This window comes from Lynx rufus, unplaced genomic scaffold (genome assembly GCF_022079265.1).
Source record: "Lynx rufus isolate CCGP_SWC_20201006 ecotype Redwood Valley unplaced genomic scaffold, mLynRuf1.p SCAF_18, whole genome shotgun sequence".
Lineage (NCBI taxonomy): Eukaryota > Metazoa > Chordata > Mammalia > Carnivora > Felidae > Lynx > Lynx rufus.
In genome coordinates this window covers 4,416,017-4,429,472 of record NW_025814832.1, presented here as the reverse complement: position 1 = coordinate 4,429,472, position 13,456 = coordinate 4,416,017, and the positions used below count along the sequence as shown (strand labels likewise).

The 13,456-nt window shown below is 35.2% G+C and overlaps 1 protein-coding gene across 1 annotated transcript in view; it reads left to right on the top strand.

Annotated features, from left to right (window-relative positions):
• The window catches only part of TAOK1 (TAO kinase 1), a 144,412-nt gene that overhangs the window by 78,957 nt on the left and 51,999 nt on the right, over nucleotides 1–13,456 (top strand). The window contains exons 3-5 of the mRNA XM_047080698.1: nucleotides 9,304–9,375; nucleotides 12,042–12,143; nucleotides 13,199–13,244. Coding sequence (XP_046936654.1) covers nucleotides 9,304–9,375; nucleotides 12,042–12,143; nucleotides 13,199–13,244 — 220 coding nt within the window. The remainder of the gene's footprint in view (nucleotides 1–9,303; nucleotides 9,376–12,041; nucleotides 12,144–13,198; nucleotides 13,245–13,456) is intronic.

Genomic DNA, 13,456 nt, shown 5'->3' with positions numbered 1-13,456 from the left:
ACAGAGAGGGAGACACAGAATCCGAAGCAGGCTCCAGGCTCCAAGCTGTCAGCACAGAGCCCGAGGCGGGACTTGAACTCACAGACCGTGAGATCATTACCTGAGCCAAAGTTGGATGCTTTAACAGACTGAGCCACCCAGGCGCCCCAACAGTTTGGCAGTTCTTAAAAAAAAGTTAAACATACTCTTGTGTTTAACAATCTCACTCCTAAATATTAATCCATGAGAAATGAAAACTCAAGTTCACACAAAAAACTTTAAATGGGGTGCCTGGGTGACTGAGTTGGTTAAGCCTCTAACTTTGGTTCTTGTGATTTGTGGGTCTAAGCCCCACATCAGGCTCTCTGCTGTCAGTACAGAGCCCGCTTTGGATCCTCTGTTCCCCTCTCTCTGCCCCCACCTGCTCACTCTCAAAAATAAATAAACATTAAAAATATTTTTAAAAACTATAAATGGTAGTTTTGTTGATAATTGCCAAAAATTGTAATCTACTTCACAGTGCATGCCACAAAGAGTGAATTTTACCAGTTTATTAAATGTTCATTAATGTTGATTTAAAAAAAAAAAAAACTATGTTATGGGGAAACATAAATGGACTACAGACTATAGCAAATGATCCTTACTGTATTATAAAGTTTGTTTTTGAGAGACAGAGACAGACATCCATGAGCAGGGGAGGGGCAGAGAGAGAGGAAGACACAGAATTTGAAGCAGGTTCCAGGCTCTGAGCTGTCAGCACAGAGCCCAGTGCGGGGCTCAAACGGACAGACCGTGAGGTCATGACCTGAGTCGAAGTCAGACGCTTAACTGACTGAGCCATCCAGGTGCCCTGAACCTTAACTGTATTATAAATGAATAACATAAACACACAGAAGTGGGTGGGAAAGAAAAGAACCTACTCTTAAATGATTTTGGAAACAGTATTTTGGCTGAATAAGACTAAAGGCAAAAGGAACTCTAGTTTCTAGTTTCTCACAGGTGTATGGTTTGGCAATTCTGAAACTATATTGTAGATTTGAATAAGTAAATGTATTATAATATTATAGATAACGAAAACCAGTTTTCTTACTGAGAAGTTACAAATAAAGGGGGGAGGCTAGGTATAACCTTTTGGCGTTGGATTGGAATTGTGAAGGTATTAGTATTTCTGTCTCACACAACACAAAGGTGTGTGTGTGTGTGTGTGTGTGTGTGTGTGTGTGATGTACACACACACACACACACACATAATGAAAATTCCTGTTATTAAATGTAATATGACTAAGGGAAATAATTGTTGCAACCAGGATCCACTGATAGATGCAAAAATTAATGGATTAAAGTCTGAGGAGGAACAGGATATATGCATAATCTCAAGTATGGTCCCAAAGATATTTATTAATTGAAATGGGAAAATCAGTGGATAAATCTGACAGACTGCCTTAACTAAGTGATCAAGGTTAATATCAACAGTGTTCACATCATGTACTCCGTCTCTTGACATGATACTGAGGACACATCATTTCTGTGTTGTTCTTATTAATCTAATCGTGAGGAAGTAAACTCAGTTTGGGCACTGTTAACAAAATAACCAATAGTCTTTCAAAAGTGTCAAAGTCATGAAAGACAAAGAAAGGTTGAGGAATTGTCACAGGCTGAAAGACACTAAGGCAACATGATATCCAAGCAATGTAGGATCCTGAAACAGAAAAAAAGGTTTTAGTGGAAAAATTGGTGAACTTCAAATAAAGTCTTAGTTTAGTTAATAGTTAATAACTTGTTAATTTCCTAGTTTTGATAATTGTACTGTACTATGAAAGATATTAACATTATGGGAAGCAGGGTGAAGGATATATGGTAACTGTACTATTTTTGCAACACTTCTATAAGTCTGTAATTATTTCAACGTGAAAAAAATTTTTAAGCTCATTTGTAACCAGAAATTGACTTTTTCTAAAAAAGAAAAGGAAGTTTCTCTTGACTTCAGAGAAATAATGTACGCTTCATAAATAAAAGATTCCAGGTGATAAAATTGGTAGCTAAAGAAACATGTTTATTATTTTTAAGATTGTTATTTTATTTTATGAGTGAGCATGAGCAGGGCAGTGGGTTAGAGGGAGGGAGAGAGGGAGAGACAGAGACAAAGAAAGAATCTTAAGCAGGCTCCAGGCTCAGCACAGTGCCAGATGTGGGGCTCAATCTCATGACCCTGGGATCATGATCTAAGCCGAAATAAAGAGTAGGATGCTTGGGACACCTGGGTGGCTCAGTCAGTTAGGCATCTGACCCTTGATTTTGGCTCAGGTCATGATCTCCCAGTTTGTGAGTTTGAGCCCCGCAGCAGGCTCTTTGTTGGTTTGTGGCAAAGAGCCTGCTGGGATTCTCCCTCACTCTTTGCCCCTGTGATCTCTGTCTGTCTCAGAATAAATAAACTTAACAAAAAAAAGAGTATGATGCTCTCAACCAGCTGAGCCACCCAAGGCACCCCTAAAAATTGTAATTTTAAAAGCAAACCAATGGGGGCACCTGGGTGGCTCAGTGGGTTAAGTGCCCAACTCTTGATTTTGGCTCAGGTCATGATCTCGTGGTTTGTGGGGTCGAGCCCTGTGTTCGGCTCTGCTGACAGAGTGGAGCCTACTTGGGATTCTCTCTCTCCTTCTCTCTCTGCCCCTCCCCTGCTCATGCTGAGCTCGCACACTCGCTCTCTCTCAAATGATAACAAATAAATAAATAAATAAAAGCAAACCAATGAACTACTACTCTAAAGCCATAATAAAACATCTCTAAGAATTCCTTTCTTAATCTGTAGGGGGAAAAACTCCATTCACATTCTTTATTTCTTCTTCCTATTAAAATTGCTTATTTTCCCCTCAAGCAACAAATGTTATATAGATGTTTAACATTTTGACAGTTATTATGGATTTAATTTTTTTTAATGGGCACCTTTGGAATAAAATCACAATTTAAAATATTATTCCCCTAGAGAAAATTTGTTTCAAATTCTTAACAATTTGAACTTTTGATTTATATCCCATTTGTAAGTTGGACACAAAAAGAGTAAAGAATAAAAACTCCATCTATAATTTCACTACCCAAGGACAGCTATTATTAACAGTTAGGTATATATCCTTGAAGAATCTTGTTATGTACACATGTCATAAGTGTGCATTTGATGTTGATCACATTTGTTTACTTTCCAGATTGGACACTAGTTGAAGGAAGAGGGACCTAGAAAACAGATTATTTCAAAAACAAGCTTTTTTTTGTATTATAGTTTTGTCTGTATTTATGCTTGTTCCTCCATATACACTAGTGTGGAGAAATACAGAACACAGGAAAAATACACATAGAATCTTAGAATTGGGCCCAATAAAAGAACCACACTGAGAAAACCCTGACTTGTAGACATTCAGTGTGCCAGTAGTATTTTTTAAATTGACTGTTTTTATTGAGTACAATTTATGTACATAAATATACAGATATTAAATGTATATAGTTTGATGAAATTAGACAAATTATGCCCCTATACAACCAACAATTCAAGATATAGAATGGTGACAGTTGTGGGGAATAGAATGGAAGAGATAGAGGATGGAATGATCCTTGTTTGAATTCACCTCTTTGGGTAATGTTTTACATATTTAAAAATTAAAATTTACTCAGTATGTTGGGGGGGGGCATGTCATTGAAATCAAAGGAAAACAAGAACAATGAATCCAACTGTATTTCAGGTATAACCACATTGGAGGACAGAATAGAACTAATGCACGTAACTTTTGTACACAGTATTTTAACTATATACCCTCAGTCTTGGGAGAAGGAAACTGGAGACAAATTTTCAACTCTTAATACATTTCTTACATATTCAGATGGATGTGACAGTTCTGAAACTATGTGTTAAAGGATTGAGCAGTGAATAATACTGATATTATTTAAAATTTTTTTAACGTTTATTTTTGAGAGAGAGAGCGAGCACTTGGGAGCTGGGAAGGGGCAGAGAGAGGAAGACAGGATCTGAAGCAGGCTCCAAGCTGTGAGCATAGAGCTCGAGGTGGGGCTTGAACTCACGACCGTGAGATCATGAAGAGTCAGCCACTTAACAGACTGAGCCACCGAGGGGCCCCAATATTGATGTTATTTAGAGTCAGCATCCTAACTTTGAAAGAAGAGAGAAATATGGAATCAGGGAAAGTAAGGAAGAACCCTGTGGGATTTGATAGGATATATCTTCTTTGTCTGTCTGTCTGTCTGTCTGTCTGTCTCTACCTACCTACCTACCTACCTACCTACCTACCTATCTACCTATCTATCTGCTGCAAGAAGGTCACCGCAGTGATACCTCAGTACCAGAGAATATTCGGATCTTGAATTCCTCACTAAACCGAACAAGAGCTCCTTGGAGTAATGGCTCATTCTGTTTCAGGGCTAGAACACTAAAAGATAAGCCTTAGAAAATCCTGTGCCAGAAAGTTAAAAAGTGCTTTAGAAAAAAAAAGATGGGGCCTGGCAAAAGGACATGAAACCAGAGTGAGGGGGCTCCCACTGGCCAAATCTGGAATTATTTGAGCATCAATATAAAATGGTAATGGATTGGAGTACCTGGGTGGCTCAGTCGGTTAAGCAGCTGACTTCAGCCCAAGTCATGATCTCGCAGTTTGTGAGTTCAAACCCAGCAGCAGGCTCTGTGCTTACAGCTCAGAGCCTGAAACCTGCTTCGGATTCTGTCTCCCTCTCTCTACCACTTGCCTGCTCACTCTGTATCTCTCTCTCTCTCTCTCTCTCTCTCTCAATAGTAAATAAACATTAAAAAAAAATTGTAATGGTAATCGATTATAGCCTATTGAATAAAAATAGGAATCCATCATTTCCATGACAGATAATAGATGGATGAATAAAAAGGGAGGGCTTTTCCCTATGTGTCTCTCTCAAAAATAAATAAACATTAAAAATTAAAAAAAAAAAAAGGAGGGCTTTTCCTTATAACAGAATGCTGACTGTTAAATGTGAAGGGAATGGTAGAGTTGGAAAAAATCAGCATTTTGTAATCATCATAGTGAAGATCGTTTGGGGCTAGAAACTTCAGTGGTTGGTAATCTAGGGGAAAAGTTTTTGGAGCAGGATGTTTACGTGATTTAAAAGTATCTCTCCACAGTGGTGCCTGGGTGGCTCAGTAGGTTAAGCCTTTGACTTTTGATTTTGGCTCAGATCATGATCCCACAGCGGGCCCCTCCCTGACAGTGCAGAACCTGCTTGGGATTCTCTCTCTGCCCCTCCCCTGCTTGTGCTCAGTCTCTCAAAATAAATAAATAAACTTAAAAAAAAATCTCTTCACAAATTCCTTGTTAGATACAAGGTAGAAAATAGTAACTCTAACTGTATACATTCGAAAAGAAGAGACAGTGCTTGAGTGGGTTATAAAAATTAGTAACATCAAGGAGGAACAGACAGACCTTGTATACCTACAGATATGAAACCCTGAAAATCAGGACACGATATTACTCTTGTAGTATTTTGGCCAAGGACGTATAACCAGAATCTAATCTTGAAGAAATGCCAGACAAGCACAAATTTAATAACATTCTGTAAAATATCACTGCATATTTTTAAAAAAATGACAGTGTCATAAAAGACAAAGGTTGAGGAATTGTTCTAGATTAGAGGAGACTAATAAGGCATGATGAGGAAGCACAACATGTGGTCCCAAAGGAGAGAAAAACATTTGTAGACATTACATATTTTTATTTTTAGACATAATAGGCAAAGGATCTCATTTTGTCATTTAATTTTAATGTAATCATTACTAATAAGTTTGTATTTTAATAAATTATACTCATTTTTTTAATTTATTTAAGAAACTTTTTTAACATTATTGAGAGAGACACAGAGCGTGAGCAGGGGAGGGGCAGAGAGAGAGGGAGACACAGAATGCAAAGCAGGTTTCAGGCTCTGAGCTGTCAACACAGAGCCCGATGCAGGGCTCAAACTCACAAACCACAAGATCGTGATCTGAGCCGAAGTTGGATGATTGAGTGAGCCACCTAGTAGCCCCTTTAATTTACTATTATAAAATATCTTAGCATTGCAGAAGATTTTGCAGTTACAGTAAAGAGTTTTTCCCTGTAATTTTCTTTTTTTTTTTTTTAATTAAAAAAAATTTTTTTAACATTCATTTTTGAGAGTGAGAGAGAGCATGAGCAGGGGAGGGGCAGAGAGAGAGGGAGACACAGAATCCGAAGCAGGCTCCAGGCTCTGAGCTGTCGGCACAGGGCCCTACGTGGGGCTTGAACTCACAGAGTGAGATCATGACCTGAGCTGAAGTCAGATGCTTAACCGACTGAGCCACGCAAGAGCCCCTTTCCATGTAATTTTCACCCATTTCTCTTAATGTTAACATGTTATATAATGTTTTATCAACATTACCTTTATCACAACTAAGAAATCAATATTGATCAAATGATACTATAAACCAGATACTCAGAGTTTTCCAGTTTTTAAAACTACTGTCTCTTCTGTTTTTGGAATCTGATCCAGAATATTGATTTGCATTTGGTATACCCTCTTTTATTTTTTAATGTTTACTTATTTTTGAGAGAGAGAGAGAGAAAGAGAACAAGCAGGGGAGGAGCAAAGAGACAGGGAGACATAGAATCTGAAGCAGGCTCCAGGCTCTGAGCTGTCAGCACACAGCCCATTGCGGGGCTTGAACCATGAACTATGAGATCATGACCTGAGCTGAAGTCATATATTCAACCTACTGAGCCATCTAAGCGCCCCTAGTATACCCACTTTTAAATCAAGCTTTATCTTAGGTTAACTAAAAAGTGCAGCTGTTTAATGCAAAACAGTGAGATTGGATCCTTCATACCATATGTAAAAATTCAAAATGGATCAAAGAGGGGCGCCTGGGTGGCTCAGTCGGTTAAGCATCTGACTTTGGCTCAGGTCATGATCTCTCGGTCTGTGAGTTCTAGTCCCGTGTCAGGCTCTGTGCTGACAGCTCAGAGCCTAGAGCCTGTTTCAGATTCTGTGTCTCCCTCTCTCTCTGACCCTCCCCCATTCATGCTCTCTTTCTGTCTCAAAAATAAAAAATACACCTTAAAAAAAATTTTTTTCCAAAATGGATCAAAGACCTATATGTGATAGTTAAAACTATAACACTTTAGAAGAAAACATAGGGGTAAATCTGCACAATCTTGGTTTTGGCAAAGGATTCTTAGATATGACACCAAAAGCATGAGCGACAAAAAAAAGTAGATAGGGCCGTCTGGGTGGCTCAGTCAGTTAAGCGTCTTGACTTCAGCTCAGGTCATGATCTCATGGTTCATGGGTTCAAGTCCCACATTGAGCTCTTTGCTGTCTACACAGAGTCCACTTCCGATTCTCTGTCCCCCTCTGTCTCTCCCCTGCTCACATTCTCTCTTTCAAAAATAAATAAAACATTAAAAAATGTTTTAAATACAAAAACTGGACTTCATCAAAATAAAAAAAAAACTTCTGTGTTTCAAAACTTTGAAAGACAATCTACAAAACAGGAGAAAATATTTTTAAATCACATATCTGATAAGGGATTTGTCTAGAATATAAAGAACTCTTATAACTCAGCCATGAAAAGACAATTTAAAAATGGGTAAAGGATCTGAATTAACATTTCTCCAAAGAAGATACGCAAATGGCCACGAAGCACAAAAAATGATGCTTAACATCATTAGTCATGAGTCTTGAAAACATTATGCTAAATGAAAGGAGCAAACACAAAAGACCACATATAGTTCCATTAAAAAAGTTAAAAAAAAATTTTTTTAATGTTTATTTTTGAGAGAGAGAGAGACCAGGGAGGGGCAGAGAGAGAGGGGGAGACACGGAATCCGAAGCAGGCTCCAGGCTCCCAGATGTCAGCACAGAGCCCAACACAGGGCTTGAACTTAGGAATCATGAGATCATGACCTGAGCCGAAGTTGGACACTTAATCGACTGAGCCACCAGGCGCCCCCCAAACAGTGTCTTTTTTTAAAAAGTTTTTAAAGCAATGCTGTAGAGGTATAATTTCCATATGTGCTATTTATTTTTTTAACAAGTTTTGAGGCATGAATTACATACCGTAAGTTCACCAACTTTAATTGTGCATTCCAATGATTTTAGCAAATAGGAGTTATAGCTGTCATCATAATTAATTTTAGAGTATTTTGACCTTTTGGAATTTATTAAAGTCTAAACTGAAGATCATTTCTTCCACAGGTGATTTGAGATGGTCTTGACCCTTTTATGAACTCAATACTGTGTGTGTGTATATATACATATAGTAAGAGTTTGGCCTTCCTTTCCAAGAGTTAAAAATTGTCTTTCTGTTACATTTTTATTACTTTTTTCAGAAGTTCCATAAGAATGGTAAATAATTGTGATATCATTGTAGCATTCTAATTCTGATTAGCAGTTGTTTACAATAGACATGATTTGTCATGTTGAGGAATTACCTTTCTCATCTGGGTTTTCTAGGAATTTAACCTTTCCTGCAGCTGAGTACATTTAGCATTCGGCCTTTCCTGCATTTCTAGCATTTATTGAGCATTTACATAATATTTTTCCCCTTTAACTTAAAAAAAATTGAAATGATGAAGTGTTTTCCTATTACCAGAGTCTTTTGCATTTATATGATTGTAGTATATTTTATCCAAATGAAAATTTCTTTTAATGCCATGTAATATTTGGTTTTTAAATTTTATTTAGAGCTTTTATCTATATTTTCAAACAAAATTGGTACTCTATTTTGTGCTATTTGTGAGGTTTTAGTTATTGGGTTATACTGCCTTCATAAAACTAATGGGATATCTTTTCCTTTGTTCCCACTTATATCTTGGAAATTTCCCCTGGTAAAACTATTTTCCACTTAAGGCTATTTTAAAGATAATTAATTGGTATTCAGTCTGCCACCATTGTTTTTTTTTTTACATTTTTTCTTTAGATCAGTTTTATTAATTCTTACCTAGAAAACTGTCCATTTCATTGAGATTTCAAAATCGATTAGCATAGACTTACATATACTAACTAGTCTTGTTTTCTTTCTGTTTATAGTACTATTAAAATTTCTATATTTTTTTCTCTCAAGTAGATCACTAAAAATAAACTTGCTTTATTTTTCTTTCCAAAGTATGAGCTCCTGGATAATTTGATAAGTTTTCATATATATTTATTATTTTTTAAGGTATTTGAAAGCACTTTCGATGTCATTTTTGACATGATAGGTTATAAATGCTTTTATGCTCAGAGAGATAAATAATTGCCCAGATTTATTGTGTTCATTTTCACAATGGTCCTTTATTTTTTTAGGCACGAGATGTGCGCACCAATGAAGTGGTGGCTATCAAGAAAATGTCTTACAGTGGGAAGCAGTCTACTGAGGTGGGTGAAATATATACATTCTTACTGGTATGTTAGAGAATGACATACTGGTTTTAATTAGGGGTAGATGGGAATTCTTTCAGACACGTAAAACGTACCTAAAGAAAAGTGTAGAAATATTAAGTGTGTATTGCAGTGAATTTTCTTTCAGAAACTAAATATACCCATTAAAATTGTGCCTAGAACCTTAAACAAGACATTTGTGGCATGCCAAAAGCCTTCCAGCTTGTGTCCCTTGCTTTTAATTTTTTAGTATATGTGCTGCTGAAGTGAGCTTATTACTTTTTTAAACTGTGGTTTAATACATAACTCTATCATAGACAAATTACCAGTTTCTGAGGAGGTAAACTAGAGTAAGATACATTTAACAATAAATTATATTGAGTATAATTTTTTAGTGGTTTAGAAATTGTGTAAGACTTATTTTAAACAAACTTTAATAATCAACAGGCAGTATAGTCTGAAAAATGGGCAGTGTGTAATAATTTGAGAAACAAAAAAATAAAATTACTGATTCTACATTGATACCACTTTAGTTCTCTATTACTCAATTAGTTCTTGTCAGATTGTATTTATTCTATTTATTATATATGAATTCATTTTATAACATGTAGTTTTTTAAATACAGAATCTTTAGGCTTTAATTTTTAAATTTAGTTATTGTAATTGCGATACAATACATTTAACAAAATTTAACATTTTAACCATTTTTAAATGTACAGTTCAGTGGCATTGAAGACATTCACATTGTCATGCAGTCATCATGGCCATTCTTCTCCAGAACTCTTTTCATCTTGGAAAGCTGAAATTCTGTACCCACGAAACAATAATTCCCCGTTCTCTCCTTCCCTTGGAAATCATTACTCTACTTTCTGTCTCTAGGAATTTGACTACTTTAGGTGTCTCACATCAGTGAAATCATGCAGTATTTGCCCTTTTGTGAGTGGCTTATTTCACTTAACATAACATTCTCAAAGTTAATCCTTGTTATAATATGTGTCAGAATTGCTTCCTTTTCAAGGTTGGATAGTTGTCTGTATGTGTGTATAAACGACCACATTTTGTTTATCCATCCATTCATTTGTCAGTGGAAACTTAGGTTGCTTCCACCACTTAGTTATTGTGCTGCTATGAACCTGGATATACAAATACTTCTGTGAATCTCTGCTTTCCGTAATTTCAGGTGTATGCCCAGAGGTGGAATTGCTGGGTTAGTCTTCACTTTTTAAACATTTTGGTTTTCTATACCTTTGGAATCTCTATTTTATGGTAAATCAGGGTTTTGTGAAGATCGTACAATGGGTGTGGTAACACTACTGATTATTTCATTCTTCCATTATTTTGATACCAAAAAAAAATCTTCTAAAAATTCCTAAAACTCCTAAAAAATTCCATTTCTTATAAGTTCAGTCTAATTTTATTTGCCATTTCTATAGCACAACTTCAGAAGTAGTTTTCACAGCAGACTGGTACTGTGTTGGAGTCTGTTTGATTAGTTACACCTAGAAGAAAGAATCATTTTAGTGTATCATCTTTTCACATCTAATACTCCTTCAAGAATGTTAGGAATAGTCCTCATGAAAGTCTTTTCTCCGTTTACAAATACAGGCTTTGTTGTGTTCTGAATTTGTGTTCCAGAGCATTCAAATACGAAATTTAAAGCCCATGAAATATTTTCTGAATTGAGGATCTTGTATCATACACATTTTATATAAAACACTGTACATATTTCACTGTATTTTGTTGAGGACTTGTGAAATAAAATAGGAAATACATGATCTTAAATTTTAGTACAAAACATTCCTTAAAGTTTTCTATTATGCTAGTTTCCCTGCCTTAAGAAATGTGGCCTGTTAGTGAAAAACCTTGAACAAGAGCCAAAAGCAGATTCCTAGTTTCCTTCCCACATCTACTAAACCCTTAGATTCTTTGATTTTTGGACCCAAGGACCTGTTTTTTCAGAGTTGTCTGGTTGCTTCTTAAGAGTAAGTATGTTTAGGATATGATGAAAGTGTCTAAGGTTGTCTTGGAGTAGCTTATGTCCAAAGATTTATCTGTATTTCCTCATAGCTGTCAGTGAAGAAGGCTCTTAAGTAAAATTTGTAAGAAAATGTTTTCATACAGCTTGCTTTTTCTGTGAACTTTCCTACATAATAACAATTGTTTGCTAGCATTTAGCAAGTATACATTTAGGAATTTAAATAGAACAGTAATTATTTGAGTTTTAAAAACAAACAATCTTAATATTTGGTACAAGACATAAGCCAGAAACACAATAGATCACCTTTATGAGATGTAAATTATATGTTAGTAAAGCTGCAAATAAGAAAGGGGAAGCTGAACTGAAAAAAAATCACTAAATATAGCATGTAATTTTTATCAACATCCTTGGTGTGTGGTTGTAAAATTTTAATGATACTCATTGATGATAAATTTTATCAAATTAAAATTTGTTCTACCTTGAATAAAATACTTTTATAAATTATATAATTGAGTTTAAAGTATACAAATGTGATTTCTTTTAAATTTGTTAGTTTGATATTTAAATATTACAAATAAAGCATTAACCCTGCTTACTCTAGTTATTCCTTTTTTTCTTATATAGCTTTCTAAAGGAAAGCAACTTTTCATAATTCTTTCTTTTATTCCTTTTTTTCTCCCCACAGAAATGGCAGGATATTATTAAGGAAGTCAAGTTTCTACAAAGAATAAAACATCCCAACAGTATAGAATACAAAGGCTGCTATTTACGTGAGCACACAGCATGGGTAGGTGTTTTCTCCCCTTGCTGTAATTTAGTTGGTTTTGGTTTAGAATTAATTAATTCAAGAATGTTTCAAAATGGTTGTGTAAAGCCATGCAAAAACACCTTGAAATGTTAGTTCATTCTGAGAGAGGAAGAGCAGCTTTTCTTAGAACTCCTTGGCAATAAGAGATAATAGAACTTTTGCAAGTTTACTACAGAGATTTAACTGACCTTTATGTGCATGGTAAACTGCTCTCTGACATTTTTTAGTAGCATCATTTTTCAAATGGTTTATCAAACATTGTAAAAACAATCCTATTATTCAATGATGAAAGTTAGCATACCTTTTTGACATAAATATATTGTAATCTATTTAACCACAAAGATCTTGGTGAAGTCTTAGTGACTCTTGGTGAAGTATGAACTGATTATAATTCCTTGGCTGAATAATACTAACTGTAGAGAATTGAGACACTTTATTACAAAGGGTAGAGATTAATTTTGTGTTGTTACCATTGAGGTGACAAAGCAGTAATCCAGCAGTGATATAGGCATAGTAACTGCATCTTTAAAGAGGAAAAGGCCACATTTTCTTTTAACAGAAATGATCCCCAAGGGTAATAATAGGGCCTACCTTATAAGGTGGTTGTGAGGATTAAATTAGTTAGTGTACATAAGATACCTGACCCACAGGAGGTGCTCTGCGCTTGCTTTAAAGAAACATTTAAACTGTAACCTAAACTTTGTGCATATAGATCCAGAGGACAGTTTTCCATTTCCTAACAGTAATTCCTAACAAGTAACTATATTCCTTTATAGTTTTAGTTAGTAAGTATGAATGAAATACACATCTTATACATGTGATTATATGTTGGCATAAAAAAATTAATGTATCGTTGGCTTAACTCTATCATTTAACAAATTGTTAAATGTATAAATTTTTGTTTTTTAAGGTAAATGATGACTAGTGTTTGCTTGACATCAAACCATGTTCTTGATCTCCTTGGTGAATTTATTTTATCTCAAATAGAATCTTTTTACTAATTTAATGCTTTTATAATTTTTCTTCCTATGTAGCTAGTAATGGAATATTGCTTAGGATCTGCTTCAGATTTACTGGAAGGTAGGTTTCCTTTAATTATTAAGGGTAAAAATTATTAACAAAATAAAATGAGAATTCCATATGATTTTCTTAAATACTATAAAAGCTTTCCACAAAGAGTAAGAACCTTAGCCTTCTGTAGGTTCTTAGCATGGTATGCACTATTCTGTAGTAGCAAAACTAGTGAGTTTTCTTACATTATGACTTTGTAACAAGCATTTTTCTTCCTTCTT